The following is a 17,620-nucleotide window of genomic DNA, read 5'->3' as shown; positions in this document are numbered from 1 at the left end:
ATTAATTGGGGTTGCATCTAATCTGTAGATCAGTTAGGGGAGAACTCACATCTTAACACTGAGCATCCTGGTCGATGAATTTGGCACACCTTTCCATCTCACGAAGGCCTTTTGAAATTTATTTCAGCAACGTCTCTCAGTTCGCAGTAGACAGGGCTTGCACAGCTTTTGTCAAGATGCCTCCCAAACTAATTCACAGCACAGAACGCTATTGATAGATGCTATCTGCAGTTCTCAGTGATCCATTGTTGGTTGTCAGTATATAGAAATACAATTATTTTTTGCATATTAACTTTTTACCCTGTAATCTTGCTAAACCGACTTAGTTCCAGAAGGGCTTTTTTGTTGTTGTGCATTTCCTGGAATTTTCTATTTATTTCCGTCTTGTCTTCTGAAAAAATAGGGGCAGTTTTATTGCTTCTCCTTCTGTCTTTGTGTCTTTTTCTTGCCTTATTGCACGGACAGGCTCCTAGTACGAAGCTGAGTAAGGATGACCGGAGAGGATGTCGCTGCTCTGTTCCTGAGATTAGGGGGAAGCATTCAGTCTTACACATTGAATATGATGTTAGCTGTAGGGTTTTTGCAGAAGCCCTCTATCAGGCTGAGGAAGTTCCCTTTTAGTCCTAGTCTGCTGAGAGGTTTTGTTTCTTTTAAAATCAGAAATGGATGTTACATTTTGTCAAATATTTTTTTCTGCATCTATGTAGATGAGCATCTTTGTGACACTGTGAATCACACTTACTGATTTTCGAACTTTAAACCAATCTTGCGCTTTGTCATTTTGTATTTCTGTTTTGGTATTGTTGGATTTGTTCAATACACTTTTGTTTATAATTTTTACATCTGTGTTCATGAGGGATACTGGTCTGTAGTTGCTGGGGTTTTTTCCCTGTAATGTCTGTGTCTGGGGTTGGTATCAGGGTGATGATGCTCACCACCCAGGTGAGTGGGACGTATTTCTTATTTTTCAGGAGGGATTGTATAGAGTTGATATGGTCCTTTCCTCAAGTGCTTTGCAGAATGCACTTGCGTTTTCTCTGTGGGAAGATTTCTAACAACATGTTCAGTGTCTTCAAAAGACAGGGGGATAGTCAGGCTACATAGTTCTCGTCCATTTCATCTAAGTTTATAGAATTTATTGGCATCGTGTCATTCATAATATTCCCTTATTACACTTGTAATATTGTTGTGACCTGTTGTAAAGCTCTCTTTCTCATTCCTGATGCTAGTGATCTGCTCCATCTCTTTCCATCTGAACAGTCTGGTTAGGGGTTTAAAAATTATGCTGATGTTCTCAAAACTCCGCAGTTTGATCTCTATTCATTTTCTTCTTCTATTTCCTTGGCGTTTTTCCTTTTATGTTTATCATTTCCTTTATTTTGTTACTTGTGGTTTAATGTGCTCTAGTTTCTAAAGGTGGGATCACAGATCATTGTGTCATTTAGAGCCAAAACTTTCCCTCTAAACATCGCTTTAGCTGCATCCACTAACTTTGATATTTTTTTTTTATTGAAGTAGAGTTGATTTACAATGTTGTGTTAGTTTCTGGTGTATAGCAAAGTTATTCAGTTATACATATACAAATATTTTTCTCAGATTCTTTTCCACTATAGGTTATTACAAGGTATTGAATATAGTTCCCTGTGCTGTACAGAAGGATCTTGTTGTTTTTCTATTCTATACATAGTGATTTGTATCTGCTAATCCCAAACTCCCAATTTATCCCTCTTCATCTTTCCCCTTTGGTAATCATAAGTTTGTTTTCTATGTCTGTGAGTCTGTTTCTGTTTTATGAATAAGCTCATTTGTATCATTTTTTAGATTCCACATATAAGTGCTGTCATGTGCTATTTGTCTTCCTCTGTCTGACTTACTTCACTTAGTATGATAATGTCTGGGTCCATCCATGTTGCTGCAAATGGTATTATTTCATTCTTTTTTTATGGCTGCGTAGTGTTCCTGTGTGTGTGTGTGTGTGTGTGTGTGTGTGTGTGTTTGTGTCACATCTTCTTTATCCATTCCTCTGACAATGGACATTTAGTTTGAGTTCATGTCTTAGCTATTGTAAATATTGCTTCTATGAAAACTAGGGAGCAAATATGCTGTCAAATTAGAGTTACCTCTGGATATATGCTCAGGAGTGGGATTGCTGGATCATATGGTAACTCTATTTTTGGTTTCATTTAGGAACCTCCATATTGTTTTCTGTAGTGGCTGCACCAATTTACATCCCCACCAGCAGTGTAGGAGGGTTCCCTTTTCTCTGCACCCGCTCCAGTATTATTGTTTGTGGATTTTTTAATGATGGCCATTCTGACTGGTATGAGGTGATACTTTATTGTAGTTTTGATTTGTATCTCTCTGATAATTAGTGATATTGAGTATCTTTTCATGAGCCTATTGGCCATCTGTATGTCTGTTTTGGAGAAACGTCTGTTTAGGTTTTCTGCTTTTTTTTTTTTTTTTTTTTGAATGGGTTGTTTCTTTTTTCTAAATTTTTATTGTCGTTATTGAGTTGTATGAGCTATTTGTATATTTGCATATTTTGGAAATTAAGCTGTTATCAGTCACATCATTTGCAAATATTTTCTCCCAGTCCATAGGTTGTTGTTGTGTTGTTTAAGGTTTACTTTGCTGTTAAAAAGCTTATAAGTTTACTTAGGTTCTGTTTGTTTATTTTTACTTTTATTTCTAATGCCTTGGGAGACTAACCTAAGGCAACACTGCTATGATTTATGTCAAGGAATGTTTTACCTATGGTCTCTTTTAGGAGATTTATGGTGTCCTGCCTTATGTTTAAGCTATTTTGAGTTTATTTTTTGCGGCTGGTGTGAGGGTGTTCTAATTTCATTGATTTACAGGCAGCTGTCCAGCTTTCCCAGCACCACTTGTCAAAGAGACCAGCTTTTTTCCATTGCATATTCTTGCCTCCTTCATCGGAGATGAACTGACCAGCGGTGTGCAGGTCTATTTCTGGGCTCTCTGTTCTTTTCCATTGATCGATATGGGGTGTGTGTGTGTGTGTGTGTGTGTGTGTGCGCGCGCGCGCATGCATGTGTGTGTGCACGCCACTACCACACTGTTTTGATTACTGTAGCTCTGTAGTGTTGTCTGAAGCCTGGGAGGGTTGTGCCTCCAGCTTTGTTCTTTTTCCTCAGGATTGCTTTGCAAAATCTGAGTCTTGTGTGATTCCATATAAACGTTAGGATTACTTGTTCTAGTTCTGTGAAAAATATCCTGGCTAATTTGCTAAGAATCACAGTGAATCTGTAGATTGCTTTGGGTAGTGTGGCCATTTTGACAATAAAACCCTTCCAATCTGAAAGCATAGATATGTTTCCACTTCTGTATAGTCATCGTCAGGCCTCCACAGCCCACCCGCTGGGCAGCTCTGTCCTGTGACATCTAGCTGCTTCGATCTCCACGAACCCTCCTCTTGTCTCCTCAGTCCAGGAGACCTTGGGCTTGGTTTGGGCACTCCCGCCCCTGCGCTGCGGCCGGACCTCCTTCATCTGTCCCCCTGCGGTGCAGGACCACCCCTCTGCTGCCTGTTATGCAATAGCGGGGAACCACTGTTTCATTCATTTTGCCCCATTTTCCAGTTGTTTAAATGCAAGGCGGTAAATCCAGTTTCCATGAACTCACCCTGACCTGATGCTAAAGCCCACAACACTCTGGTTTTGGCCCACACGTTTATTTTACACCCCGTTAGAGTGTGAGCTTCATGAGACCCAGAATATTTGGGAAAGTTTCTGTTTTATCCTCAACTCCCGGCACCTGTTGCATCTCAGTAACTATTTGGCAATAGGGTGACCAACCATCCCAGTCTGTCCAGAAAGAGCGCCCACTCAGCTCTGGAGGCTAACTGCCTAGGGCCCCCCAAAATAGTTCGTCTCTTTTAAAGAAAAAAAAAAAAAAGAACTTTTAGGGCCAAAGGAAAACGCCGCATGTTTTCTTTTCTTTCTCACATTAGGAGAAAAAGAAAAATGTAGGGCTCAGGGAATCTTACATTTTGGCTTAACCATTATTCCCGTGGGAGGGGCCCATGAAATAAGAGGATCCTTTCAGACTTGCTTTTCCACTTTGTTAGGTGGGAACAGGGGTGGGAACCGAAGCCCAGACATGCCCGGTAATGTGCCGAGGTCACATAGCAGGTAAAGCGGGACCCAGAAGCCTGAAAAGGAAGCGTTAGCGCCCCGCCTCCCACCCCCGCAGCTCCACGTAACCCACCTGCAAAACTGGGGGGTGGGGGCGGCCGCTGGGGTGCGGGGCCGACTACGTAACGCTGCGGGGTGAGTGGGCGAAGTGCATCTGGTGGAAGAAGGAGGGAGGGAGGGAGAGGCAGAAGATTCGGCCCTCCGTGCAGGTGGCCCGTGACGTGTCTGGATGGTGCACCTGCTTCTGAGGTCGCGTGGGTTTCCGGGCATGGTTGGCTGTCCGCGGTGTCCAAGCGTCGGGACGCCGGGGCTGGAGCCGCGGTGCCCGCGGGAGACCGGAGCCGTCGGGCAGGGGGCGGGGCGGGGCGGGGCAGGGGGGCGGGGCGGGGCGGGGCTTGCGGGGCGGTCACGCGCGGCGGGCGGCTCTGCCGGGGCGGCGCTGCGGCGCTGCCACTGCCGGGCTCGGAGGGACGCGCTGCCAGGCGGGCGCGGCCGCGGGTGAGTCCTGGGCGCAGCGGGGGCTCAGTGCGGTGAAGGTCACCACAGCTGAGGTCACCCGGCAGCCTCCCCTCCCAACTTGGGACTGCAGTCTCGGGGGCAGGGCTCACCGGGAAGGGGCGGGAAGCGCTGGAGCCGCAGGCCCGGCCTTACTCAGACCTTGGACATCCCGAGGTTGACGCCCGGAAAATGGGTCATAGAAGATGGATTTGTTGTTCTCGGGAAGGAGAGAGTCTAATTTAGTCGCCAGGGCGAGGAACCGAGGCTCAAATATCCCCGCCGGAGGAGGGGAGTCGTAGTCCAGATCCTCCCCCCAACCCCTTCCCAGAGAGTGGGCATCTCCCTTCCCAAACACCAAATCCAGACAGGGCCGTTCTGTTGTCTTCCCCAAGTGCCCTCCTGGGGGGCATTCGAAGCGCGTCCCCCTACAGGCTGGACAGAGCCCATGGCTGCCTGGAGCTCCACAGTGGCGGAGGACTCAGGGCGCCAGGCAGGGCTCTGGAGGTCTCCCTGGGAGAGGGGCCCAAGCTGGGAGGTCTCCCTGGGAGAGGGGCCCAAGCTGGGACCTGAAAGTATCAGGAAGTGGGGAACCCACTCAGGCACGTGCCAGAAGCAAGGGGAAGGGGAATAGTGGGGATAAACCCACTCCTCCGGCGTCCTGCCCTGGCCGGTCATCCTGTACCCCGCCCTGGGCTGTGAGACGGCTGTGTGCCAAACTCCCATAAGGCCCCTGCATCAACCATCCCCGGGGTAAAGTGTGGGTTTTGGCCTGGCATTCAAGGCCCTCCAGCCCCCTAGTCTCCCCTTGACACCCCCACCCCACCCCTTCTCTGACAGTGCCTCTTTCCGTGGCCTCAGTTTTGCAGGCACTGCTCTCTCTGGTTGGAAAGTCCCACCCCTGCTTCCTTCTCATCTCATTTTGTCTCCTGCTCCAGGAAGCCTTCCCCAACTCCCAGGCTGAGTTGGGTGGCTCCTCTGGCCACCAGCACCCCTGCCCAAGTCCCCTTGTGGGTCCCTCAGGCGCACAGTGACCACCGGTCCTCGTCCCCCTCTGTGCAGGGCTGCAGTGCCTCCAGTAGACCAGGAGCTTCCAGTGGGCAGGGCCACCCCCTGCCCACTATGCACCCTGCCCCAACCCCGGCCTGAGTTGAATCAAGGACCAGCTGCTGTCCACTTGTCCACTCTGCCCTCTCGCCTCCAGCCATGGCACCCCTGCTCACCCTGCTCCTGGTGGCCCTGGCTGGCCTGCCTCTGGGTAAGATGGATGGAAGACGAGGAGTGGACCAACCCCCTTTGGGGGCAGGCAGGCTGCAAGTGGGGAGGGAGGCCAGAATGCCTGGGGGCCACCTCTCCTTCCAGCTGTTCTGCTCTGGGGAGGGTGATGGAACCAAGGGGCTGATGGGCTAGAGGCAGGGCCTCTCCCTGTTCTGTGACCCCATCCCCTGGCCCCAAGCCCAGGCTCTGGACTGCCACGTGTGCGCCTACAATGGAGAGAACTGCTTCAACCCCACGCGCTGCCCGGCCATGGTCACCTACTGTATGACCACACGCACTTGTGAGTCAGTGGGGTGCTCTGCACAGCCCTCCCTGGGGAGCATAGGGGCCTGCTTCTCCTGCCCTGCGAAGTGTGGGGGAGGCTGAGGAGGGAGGCTCCCATCTGCCCCAGGATCCCCCGGGAGCCCCCGGCTGAGGGGAACCTGGCCTAATGGCCCTGCGAGCTGGGGTTGGCCCCTCTCAGGGTCCTGACCTTCCCCTCTACCCCTCTGCAGACTACACCCCGACTAGGATGAAGGTGAGCAAGTCATGTGTGACCAGCTGCTTTGAAACCGTGTACGATGGCTACTCCAAGCACGCATCCACCACGGCCTGCTGCCAGTACGACCTCTGTAACGGCGCCAGCCTCGCTGCCCCCATGACCCTGGCCCTGGCTCTTATTCTCCTGGCCACCTTCTGGGGTCTGCTCTGAAGCCCTGTCCTGTCTGCCGCAGACCCACTCAAGGACAAAACTCTGAGCAGCAAGGCCCCATCCTCTCTGCCTGCACACCCCACCCACCCTCTGCCCACCCTGAGACCCCCCCCCCAGCCACACCTGGCACTATCTGCAAGAGGACTCCTGAACTTCCCCAGCCACTGCAGGGCCTGCTTCTGGTCATGACCTGCCGTTTTCAAAAGGCTATTGTGGGACCACACTTCCCAAGGCATCTGGCCTTGCTGGGGCAGCCCAGCCCCTCCCCTGTCCAAGGATCGGGGCATCAGCAAAGTGTGCTGTTTATGAGTCTTCAGTTGGCCAGAAAACACTGATTTGAAGGGAGATGTGCACACCTTCCTGGGAGACATGCTCACCTTCCTGGCCGCCGTGGGAGCAAGGCTCTGTCCTGAAGGTGTGCTGGAGGGAAAGAGGAGATTAGGGACCCAGGGGGTGGAGGACAGTCCTAGGAGGAGGGCTCTCCAGGGCCCCAGGAGGGCTGTCTCTGTGCCTCTGACAGAGGCCAGGAGCTGCCCAGGGCAGATGAGGCATGGAGGACTGAGCCAGGAAGGCCTTTGTCCCTGTCAGCATCCCAGGGAGGGGTCCCAGGCCCTCATGTCCAGGCAGCCCTTGGCAGGGGAGGGGCTAGCTCAGCCTAAAGAGGCCCCTGAGGCCCCTCCAGCCCCGGGAGCTGGTTCTGGGTCCTGTGAGGGCTCTGTCCCTTCCTGCTCAGCCAAGTCCTTGAGCTTTGCCACTCCCCACCCGGCACTGCGCGCATGCACAGGGCCTGAGCCCGGACAGGCCAGGCTATATTTGATTGGGCCTGAGAGCTGATCCCAGGGCTATTTTGGGCCAAGAGGGAAGGGTGCAGAGCGGTGACCGCCGGAGGCCTTGCCTTGGGCCCTTGCAGGCCGTGGCAGAGCGCACCCCTTTACAGAGGGAGGGAACTTGGCCGAGGGAAGGAGGAGATACGCCCACCTAAGTCAGACAGCCGGGTTGGGGGGCCGCGGGCAAGGCGTATCCTTGACCCGGAGTGAGGTGCCTTCTCCTGGACACTCCGGGCTGTGGGCGGCAGGGGCGGGCTGGGTCCGTGGGACGGAAGGGGAATGCGGGGTCTGGGGAGGAGGGCAGGGGGAGGTGGAATCCCAGGAAGGAGGGAGGGAGATGTGGGGTTGAGGAAAGAAGGGAAGAGGACTGGGTTCGTGGATGGAGGGTGCTGAGGGCCACTCCCTCCCCGCGCAGCCTGGATTTCCTCTGCATCCTTGCGCTGAAGGACCAGTGTCCACACCTGGCTTCTGGCAGGCCCCTCTGGTCTGGCCTGCGGGCCTGGCCGGTAGCAGGATCCTGACTGAGCGAGTGCAAGGTGCGCTGGCCTTGGCCTTGGCCTGGAAGGCCGTGCCAGCCAACGTGAGGGTTTCCGTGGGCCGCTTGACCTCTGCCTGCCAGTGGAGAGGGTGGGAGCAGCACACCAGCTGGAGCTCAGGGAGTGGCTCTCATACGCCCCCAATCCAGCCGGGAGTTGGGACCCCCCAAGGGCCCAAGAATGGGCGTTATTTTAAGGGCACCCACCCCAGGTGAGCCCCCCTTCCCCAACAGGTTGGGGAAGCATGTGTTTGCCCAGCATCTGCCCTTCTGGGTAAGGGTGGCCCAGGGAGCCGGGGCCTTCCAGTGAGGCCCGGCAGGATGTGCTGCGTTGTGTCAGGGTCAAACAGCACCTGAGGCCACCTCACTTGACCAGTGACCCCTGTTCCGGTGTCCACTGAGGGACCTGAGGAGCTCCTTCAAGCTGGCCTCGCCCAAGAGGGCAGGATGGTGGCAGATGCCCACGTCGGGGGCTGTCCCTGGAACTCAGAAGCCTTTGGCCCCAAAGCATGGCCTCTGTCAGGGGAACCAGTGCTGAAAATTCCCTCTTGAGAGCTTCCCTCCAGGACTGCCAGACCTCAGGGTACCCTCGGCAGGCCCGGGCTGGACTTCCCAGAGGGCCAGGAGGCAGAAGGAGCTGCACCCCAAGGATGGCTGACAGCAGGCCAGCTGCCTCCTCCCCTTAGGCCCCGACAGGAGCGAGCCCCTCCCTGGAGGGGGGCTGGGAGGAAGCTAGAGCCCACCCCTGACCCCCGGGAGTGGTCTGCCTGAGGGAAATGGCCGCTGAGTTGGCTGCAGGGCCAGCTCAGCTCCAGTCACTGGTGGGGAGGGAGGGCAGCCGTGGGCAGACTGCCCTCCTGACTCAGTGGGAGAGGCCTGGGGAACGGCTGCTGCCCTGCCTGTGCAAGCACTTTGTCCCGGGTCTGGTCTTGCCTCCCTCCCCCCCCAACCCAGTGGGTGTGGGAGTAGACCCCTGCCTGGCCACCTGTGGGCTTCTGGGGTTGCTGAGAGCAGGGACCCAGCAAAGGCTGGGCAGGTGTGGTGTTGTGGGAGCATCTTACACCTGCCTCCTGCATCCGTCTGTCCATCCCTCCGCCACCCTGACCCATCCCATCCCGTCCCAACACTCACCTCCCTGCCCCCGGCCCCGGGGACCATGCGGCCCACCCCTCCCCCGTAGACTGGGTTCCTCGTGGCCTGGCTGTCTTCCGAAGCCAGCACAGGGCCCCCAGGTGTTCGGCTCCTGCCCAGGCCAGGCCCCCTAGTGGGAGGTGCGTGGCGCTGCAAAAAGGGGACTCAGCAGCGCCCTTAGAGTCAAACAAGAAAACTCAGGCGGGCTGCGTCTGCAAGGGTGGGAGCTGACGCCTGCCCAGCTTCCCCGCGTTCCGGAGCTCAGCGCCTCCACGACAGCCCTGCAAGGTAGGAGCCGATAGCATGGCCCTTTCGCAGATGAGGAAACTGAGACACGGAGAGGTAAGATGGCAGCCCCCCAAGGCGGGCCAGACCCCTTGCCCCGCAACTGCACCCCCGCCCCACTGTGGAGAGGAGAGGAGTGCCGGGAAGGAGGCTCTCTGAGTTTAAGACCCTCTTAGCATGTTAAGTACTCAAAGCAGCCTAGAGCCAGGAAAGCTTAGGAGGAGAAACTGGAAACAGGAGGTTTGAGAAGCCGTGCAGGCCAGAGTCAGGCACCTAGACCTGTGTCAGGATGCCGGGCCAGGGGTGGAGAAGCAGAGAGAGGAGGCAGAGGGGCACCAGGCACCCCCGGCTTGCCTGGCCCGGACCCGTTCCCCACCTGTGTCGGGACCGTGGGTCCCTGTGGGGACCTCTCCGACAAAAACAAGAGCCTGTGCAGTACAGGCAGGTGCCCAAGCTCTCCTTGTAGCTCCTTGTGCAGCCTGCATGTCTCAGGAGTGGCTCCTTGACTCGGCAGACGGCACCTCCCATGGATTCTCGCGTTGTCCATTCACCTGGGGTGAGGCTGAGAAGGTGGTGCTGCAACTTCGACCTGGGGACGGGTCAGGTCTGGCCCCGTTGCGTGAGGACGGCGTGAGGAGGGTGTGAGCTCGCCGCTCTGCCCCTGCTGGAGGGGAGGCCAGACCAGCTGCTTCCCCACCCGCCTTTGTACTGGCTGATCTGTGGTGATGAACGTGTGTTTTCTTCCTGATTCTAAAATTCTGCAAAAGGTGAAAAGAAGCTGAGAGGCCTCTGTATTTTTAATGCCCCCACACCCCCGGCAAGCCTTGTTGGGTCTTGTAGCTCCGGCTGATCTGGGGCTGGTTGTTCACATCTTTGAGCCTCAGTTGTCTCATTGATAAAATAGTTCCCACTAAGCTGGGGCCCCGTGAGCATCAACGAGGCTGTGGGTATAAGGGCCTATCCCGGGGCCTGGCACACCAGAGGCCCCAGATGGACAGACTGATGGGTGGACGGATGGACAAATGGATGGATGTGCCCTTTCCCTTCTACCCCACTTCTCAAGATCCGACTACTTCCCAGGGCCGTGCCCCTGCCAGCAGCTGATGCCAGCCCCAAACCCTGACCCTGACCCTCACTCACACTGCTCCCTGCAGAGTCTCATGAGCACCTCCTGGAGCCAGTGAATGAACTGGCGAGTACGTGCATCTGCTTTCTGTCCCCACCAGCCACCCGCCTGAGCGCCACCCCGCCTCTGTGGTCTGGTTTGGCTGGTCCTGCTGGCTCTGTCGGTCTTTGACTCCTGTCCACCCTGGCTCATCCAGCCTTGACATCAGAGCCAGCCCTGACCCAAGGCAGGGGAAGACCCACAGGAGGGGAGCCACAGGGAGCGGCAGGAGGCTCACTGGGCGCGGCCTCGTTTCCGGTCGGTCGTGGGAGTGAGGCCGACCTACCAACTCATCCAGCGGCTCCTTGAGAAAGCTTGGGGAGGGAGGTGGAACCCAGGAACCCACCCTACCACCTGGATTTCTGGCTCCTGACCCTGGTTCTTCCCAACTGCCTGGGAGCAGGGTCTGATTCTGCCCAGCCCCAGGAGCCACCAGATCGAGGGGTGGCCGAAAGCCACTCGGGCTGCCAGAGCAGACACATTAAAGCTCTCCTGGGCCGGAAGGGCTGACCCCCTTGGGGTGGCCACCTGTACGGCCCCCACGGTGCCCCAGACCCCACCTCTAAACCCCCAGCTTTTGGCAGAACTGTGTGGCTGGTTCCTGGCTCCCATGAAGCCTGGCTCTTGCTCTCAGGAGGGCCCTTCTGGGCTGTCACCCATCATAGGGACCCTCTTAATACCGGGGCCCTTTCTGCTCCCCACCCCCCAGCACTGGGCAAACACGCACAGGTCCTGGGCCCTGCAATACGGTCATGATAATAACCAGGGACCAAGGTCCCTCGTGGCTCCCAGAGAGGCAGGCAGCTCACAACCGCCCCTTTTAGAGGGAGGCCCACTTAACAGGGAAACTGAGGACCATACGTTCTGGCTCTCTGGACGCAACTGGTCACCTAGCTCACCCCCGGGGGCGTGCTGGTGAAGGCCTCTGGGTGGGCCCAGCTCTGAACTCCTTTGCGTGTTAGGGGTGGGGCTAGGCTCGCTGGCCTGTGCCAGACTCTCCTTCCTGCTCCCCCAAGGAGACCAGGGGCTGTGTGCTGTGTGCCAACCGTCTTATGCGATCCCCAATTTTATACTTTGGGGACCAGGAAAGAAGTTCATGAGATTAAGCTAGGCTCTCCGGAGACCACACAGCCATCAGCCTTGGGGCCAGGCTGGACCCCAGTGCTGTCCGGGCCCCAGTCCAGCTCCTCAGCTGAGCTGGCTGCGGGGTGACTGTGTGGGGACCAGGCGGGGCGGAGCAGCTGCAGGTATAAGAGCAGCCCGGCGCCCTGGGAGCCAGACCTCTCCCCAGGAGAACATGAGGCTGCTCCTTGGGCTCCTGTTGGCAGCTGCCTTGAGCCTGGAGCTAGGTAAGTCGGGGTGGGGGTGGGGGGGGCGGGACCACTTTCCTTCCAGATGTCTTACTGGGCTGTGACTCCCACCTTGGGGGAGCCCACTTCCTGTCCCCTCCCCCCTCTCCTGGGGCACCAGACTTCCCCCTCCACCAGCCCCTCCGCCTGTGACACCAGGCACTTCCTGGACCTGCAGGGAAGTCATCTGAGCCTCACACTGTCCTTGTCCCTGCAAGGGCTGCCCACTTCTCAGGGCTCTGCCCTCCCCCCACTACCTCCACAGGCCTCCCCACTCCAGCAGTGACCCCCCACACCTGAGTTTGAAGGCCTGCCCTGTTTCCTGGGTCCTCCCTCTCCTGGCTCCCTCCTACCTCCCCTGTAGGTGGGATCCTGGCCTCTCCCCTCTCCACTCCAGGCTTCCTTATAGGGGCAGCTTCCCCACTGCCATCACTTCAGTCTTCCCTGGCTATGCCCACATCCGTGGATGCTGGCTGCATCTGACCCAGCTTCCAGCCCTTCGCTCAGAGGTTGGCCTGAGGGCATCCTCCCAGATGTCCGAATAGAGCCAGCAGGGCTCCCCTGATCCAACCCCCACCAGACCCTGCTCTCCTAGCCCTCACCTGTTTCCCCTTCTGGGTCAGCACTCCCTCACCAGCCACATGGCCCTAAATGAGATGGACAGAGGAAACGTCTGGACGTCCCTGGCCCAGGCACAGCGCTCCCCCTCCCAGTCTCTGGGATCTGTCCACTGTCTCTACCCGCAGGGACCCTCCTAGGGGCCTCTGACTGTGGGAAAGGGGCCAGGCCTCACCACTGACCCCTGAGAACTGCCCCTAGGTCATCAGGGTGGATGTACAAGGAGGGGATGCCTGCAGGAGTCTGAGCTCAAGGCAGGGAAAGCCCTGGTCACCACCAGGGCTGGGTCACAAGGACTGGGTGGCCTCCTCTCCGTCCCTGGGCTCAGCCCAGTTCCAGGGGATCACAGAAGCCTGCCAGGTGCTATGTCCACGGAAACATCACTGACCAGAGACCCTGCCCTGCCTGAGCAGCTGGCCTCTGAAATCCCATCTGCTCTCACACACAGCAGGCCTCAGGCTGGGGTCACTGCCTTTCCAGTTGGAGAATGGGGGGTCAGAGCCCTGTGGCCCTCTTTCAGGGACCCCATAAGCCTCATCGTTGCTGGTGTCCTCTCCCTGTCACCCAGGGGCAGCACAGCCTTCCCTGGGCCTCACACTGGCCCAGGCTTAGTTAACCAAGCAGCACCCAGAGTGGGAGGTGAGCTGCCTGCGCGGGGCAGGACAGGAGCCTGGTCTGCTGCCCCCAAAGCCACCGCCTCTGTCCATCCTCCGTCCTCTGTCCTTCCGTCTCTCCCTCCCTCCCTCCCTTCCTTCCACTAAGCTCCCCTGAGCCCTGCTAGGCACAGAGGAGGGGTGCATTGTGGTGGATGGTCTGGGGGCACCTTCACGTCTGGGGCAGTGGGGGTGGGGAGGGAACCCTGAGACCAGGTCACGTGGGAGCAAGGACAAATCGCCAGCACCTCACAGTGGGCAGGTCAAAGGGGCAACATCAACTCTGCCCTAGAAGCCCAGGAGGCCTTCTTAGAAGAGGCGGCATCTGAGCCGGGGCCCGTTTCACCTGGAAGGGCAGGACAGCAGAGGCAAAGCAGGGAGGCATCTGGGAGGGTGAGCAGGGAGGAAGGGAGGCAGGAACTGGTTATCTCACTGGGACACCCCTGGGGCACAGATATCTCAGTTTTTCCGGTGACACCACCCTGCCCGTCCATGAGGGTCCCTGCCATCTGCCACCCCAATCGGCGCTGCCAGAGTCTGCGAAGTGCTTACGCAGCTTATCAAAGCACCATCGGGTTTGACGTGAGGGTGGCTTCAGTCATCTTTTTGGGGCCTTGTGACATCTGCTGCCCACATCGGTGGGGGGCGGGGGATGGGACACCGACCAGCCGACTCCAGCCGCAGCGCTGACCCCAGCAGGGCGGTGGCCCGTTACACCCTGAGCGTGATCACTTGTATCCTGCAATGACCAGTCCCACAGGGTAACAGAGCAGAGGGCCCTGGGCTGAGGCTTGGTACCTGGTGACCTTCTCCCCAGCCCTCTGTCTTGGAGGTCTTGAGGGGTGAGGCACCCCAAGATGAAGGACAGGGGCCCCCGAGAATGGGAATTGGTGCTGGGTGAGAAGAAAGAGTGCCATCATGCGGGAGGTACCCCCACCTGCATCCCTGTCTGTGTGTCCGTCCATCCTTCCCTCTGCCTGCAACTGTAGCCCAGGCCTTGCAGTGCCACCAGTGCAAGGGCTTCGGAGGATGCGCCCAGAAGTCCAAATGCCCATCCAGGTCCAGCCACTGCATCAGTATCGCCACCCGTGAGTAGGGGATGAGGAGCAGGCTGGCCACGCCCTCCTCAGTGAGTGGGGAGACCCAGGCTCAGAGGGGGTGGAGACTGACCCAGCTGCTGGGCAAGTCAGTCCCAGGGCAGGGAAAGCCTCACCCAGCAGCTAAAGCGGGAGGCCGGGTCCACCCGGGGTGGAGGAGGGAGCTGACCCACGTCTCGGTGGTAGGTGGGGCAGTGGGTACGGGCAGCTCAGATCCTTGGGTTGTCTGCAGGATTTCTCTCCTGTCCACCCCAGGGGCCCCCAGCAACTTCCCGGACCTGCCTCTTGTCACCAAGATGTGCTACAGAGGCTGCCCTGACATCAACACCCTGGGCCTGGGCCCCTACGTGTCCATCGTCTGCTGCCAGGCCAGCCTCTGCAACCGTGACTGACCGCCCCCGCTGCCCCCAGCTGCTCCCCCGCCCGCCTCACAGAGCTCCCAGCCAGTCCGGCCCCCAGCAGACACTACTCCTGAGGCAGCCGGGAGGGCACTGGGGCTGGGGGCGTGGGAGGGGCGCCCCAACTCAGGGCAGGAGTCCAGGAAGCCCAGGGACCCAGAGGCTATGCTGGGGTGGGTCAGAGGAAGGGAGGCCATGGCAGGGAATGGAAGGAGAGAACACAGATACCCTAGAGGCGTGCCGGCCCCCACCACGCGCACACACATGTGCACGTGCACAGCCAGGCGCACACACACACCTGGGCAGCTGCTCCTAGAGAAACCTGCTCCTCCTTGGCCGGGAATCTGTGCTGCTTCACAGCCCCCGCTGCTCCTCCCCTCTTGCCTCGCTTCTTTCTCCCAGATCCCCCTCCTCTCTGCCAAGCCCCTCTTGCCCTGAAACCTTTCCCCCGCCCCCCCCCCACAGGAGTCCCTCCAGCCCTGTGACTGTTCACCTCAGGGTAGACACAGGGAGGCCTTAAGCTGATGTCTGTGATGGTCACTCACTCACTGAGTGAATGTTTAATCTTGGCTGCAACCAGGCCCCAGGCTCAGCCTTGGGCTGCAAGGTGGAGGAGACCCCCCAGGTCACCCCCAGGCACCCCACCTGGCCCTCTTCTGGGCCCTTGTTCGCGCGGAAGAAAACATAGACAGGCCGGTGAAATTGTGCAGCCGGCAGGCAGGGAGAACCGATGTCCCAGCAGAGGGTGACCAGCACCAAGGCACATGGAGGGCCCTGACCAGGAGACACAGAGAGGGCTGGGGGCCCCAACCAGCCCCTCTGCGGGCCAGACTGGCATCCCTAATGGTGGTCCTTCATGTCGGGGGGACAATGTGCAGGAGGTGGGGAGCTGACCGCCACGGAGGAGAAAGCAAGCCGACTGCTCCCACCCGCACGCCTGCTGCACTGAAAGCCATTCCAATTGAACCAAAGTTTTAAGCGTCAAAAGAAAGAGATTCTTTTCAGATGATGGTTCAGAATAGAAAGCGAGACGCGTCCTCCAAATGGCTAAACACAGTTACTGTCTGACCAGCAGCCCTGTCGCTAGGCATCGACCCGAGAAAGGGACACGGCAACGTGTCCATAACAGTCACAGGGTGGCCCCTGAACTGACGAATGAATAAACAAACGTGGTCTCTCCAGACAATGGGCTATTTTTCAGCCACGGAAAGAAACAAAGTACCGACAAGCAACAACACGGGTGAGAGCATGACACTCAGGGAAAGACAGGTCCTGGGGTTCATTTACGTGAAATGCCCACAGCGGGCAAATCCACAGAGACAGAATGCAGATCAGCTGTTTGCAGGGGCGGCAGGAAAACGCGGGATGGGGTGGCAGCCAAAGGGTTTCTTTTTGAGATGATGAAAATTTTCCAAACCTGACCCTGATGGTCGAACATACCTGTAAATAGGCCCAAAACGCTTCACACGGGTGAACTGCGTGGTATGTGAAGTAGATCCAATAAAACTTAAAAATTAATAAGAAAAAAAAAGGTTTCAAGAAAAACAAGGCCCAAAATCCTGGTTGAGACAGATTCACGAGGAGGTAAAAATTTAAAACAAAGTGCTTGGAAAAAAATGCCATAAACAGAACTAAAAAGCAGAAGGTGGGTGAAAAACAAGGCGGATTTCTCTTCCACATGAAGGATACATACAAGCCCACGCAGGTAGCGTGCTCAGCGAGACAGAACTTCAGCCATACTCCCAGTCAGAGGGGAGCAAAGCAAAGGAAGCAACATTTTAAATCTTGAGCCGAACAAAAAAGTGGCAAGCAATGATGCCACAAGGGCAGGGAGTCCCCCCTCTGTGTGCCCTTGTGGGAATCCCTGTAGCCTCTTGGAGGGCCAGTCGGCACCATCTCTGAAGCTGTAAGGTGTCCCTAGGGTTTTGTTGAATGCAGGCTCCCGAGATGTCACCCAAACACCTGGAGCGGGTGGGAGACGGGTTTAGAAGCCCTGATCACCCGACGCCAGGAGCGCCCTGCGCGCGCGGGAGCCAGCCGGGCGCTCAAGGGGATGACCGGCCCCCGTGTGTGTGCCCCACTGCTGCGAAGAGGAGGCATGAAGACCGTGCAGCGGAAGAAACTCACTGCAGTGTTCTGAGCAGAAGCCGAGTCCCCCGAGGGCCCACTAGTACAGGGAGTGACGCCCCAGGGCCACTCCGCTGGGTCCTGCTGGAGGGAGAAGCAGGTCACAGCTGCTGCCCCGGGAGCCGTCTCACCGTCCCTGTACTTTCTTTGCAACCTAGAGACGTGGCTTTAAGAGCCCTCAGTCTGCTCTGCCAGACGCAGGAAGGGGACTGGTAGGCAGAAGCTCAGGTGGGAACCCCTCTCAGCCACCTGGGGGGTCCTTAGAGACAGTGCAGAGGAGACCACCCCACAGGCAGACTGGTGGGGAGGCCATGCCGAGCAGACGGAGAAGCACGGCCCTGGTCCTGGCCACATGCTGAACCCTGACTCTGGTCACACATTTAGACCTTACCGTCATCACAGGCTGAACTCTGACCCTAGTTACACTCTGAGCCCTGACCCCGGTCACAGGCTGAGCCCTGACCTGGAGGCTCCCGGAGGAACTGAGGGGAGGGTGTGGGCCTCTCAGCATGAAGCGTCCTAGGCTGGGCCACATTCCTGCTCGCCCTGAGCGGACAGCAGCAGCTCTGCAGACAGGTTCAGCCTGGGCTTCCCCAGTGGCGGCCTGGCAGAAACTCTAGGAGGAGCAGATGCCCAGGGGCCAGGTGTGTTCTGAAAGGAAAGCGGAGGTGGGGCCCCTGCGCCTGAGGACAGGAGGTGTGGTGTCGGCTTGGCCTCCGCAGGAGGAATTGGGCTGGGCCGAAGGAGGAGCCGGGGCGTGCGGGGCGCTGTCTAATCCGGCATCCCCCCTCCACCCCGCAGCGGGCCGCCCGCT

General features: G+C 57.4%; 2 protein-coding genes across 2 annotated transcripts; both read left to right on the top strand.

Annotated features, from left to right (window-relative positions):
- The first annotated feature begins 4,539 nt into the window (after window positions 1–4,539).
- LYNX1 (Ly6/neurotoxin 1) lies at window positions 4,540–10,176 on the top strand. Its single transcript, XM_010966350.3, has 4 exons — window positions 4,540–4,655; window positions 5,715–5,910; window positions 6,109–6,210; window positions 6,425–10,176. The coding sequence occupies exons 2-4, from the start codon at window positions 5,859–5,861 to the stop codon at window positions 6,619–6,621; spliced, it is 351 nt and encodes a 116-aa protein (XP_010964652.1). The 5' UTR covers window positions 4,540–4,655; window positions 5,715–5,858; the 3' UTR covers window positions 6,622–10,176.
- A 136-nt stretch (window positions 10,177–10,312) lies between these two features.
- On the top strand, window positions 10,313–15,865 carry SLURP2 (secreted LY6/PLAUR domain containing 2). Its single transcript, XM_074353201.1, has 3 exons — window positions 10,313–11,913; window positions 14,174–14,272; window positions 14,537–15,865. Exons 1-3 carry the CDS (start codon window positions 11,862–11,864, stop codon window positions 14,671–14,673), a joined length of 288 nt encoding a protein of 95 aa, XP_074209302.1. The 5' UTR covers window positions 10,313–11,861; the 3' UTR covers window positions 14,674–15,865.
- Window positions 15,866–17,620: the final 1,755 nt, after the last annotated feature.

The sequence above is a fragment of the Camelus bactrianus genome, chromosome 25 (assembly GCF_048773025.1).
Source record: "Camelus bactrianus isolate YW-2024 breed Bactrian camel chromosome 25, ASM4877302v1, whole genome shotgun sequence".
NCBI lineage: Eukaryota > Metazoa > Chordata > Mammalia > Artiodactyla > Camelidae > Camelus > Camelus bactrianus.
The sequence above is the reverse complement of the archived record's forward strand: the minus strand, read 5'-3'. Positions and strand labels throughout refer to the sequence as shown.

Coding starts and splice junctions, on each gene's coding strand:
- LYNX1 (XM_010966350.3), top strand. CDS start 5,859: ATGGCACCCCTGCTCACCCTGCTCCTGGTGGCCCTGGCTGGCCTGCCT. Junction 5,911..6,108: donor CCTGGCTGGCCTGCCTCTGG/GTAAGATGGATG, acceptor CCTGGCCCCAAG/CCCAGGCTCTGGACTGCCAC. Junction 6,211..6,424: donor CTGTATGACCACACGCACTT/GTGAGTCAGTGG, acceptor ACCCCTCTGCAG/ACTACACCCCGACTAGGATG.
- SLURP2 (XM_074353201.1), top strand. CDS start 11,862: ATGAGGCTGCTCCTTGGGCTCCTGTTGGCAGCTGCCTTGAGCCTGGAG. Junction 11,914..14,173: donor TGCCTTGAGCCTGGAGCTAG/GTAAGTCGGGGT, acceptor CTGCAACTGTAG/CCCAGGCCTTGCAGTGCCAC. Junction 14,273..14,536: donor CTGCATCAGTATCGCCACCC/GTGAGTAGGGGA, acceptor TGTCCACCCCAG/GGGCCCCCAGCAACTTCCCG.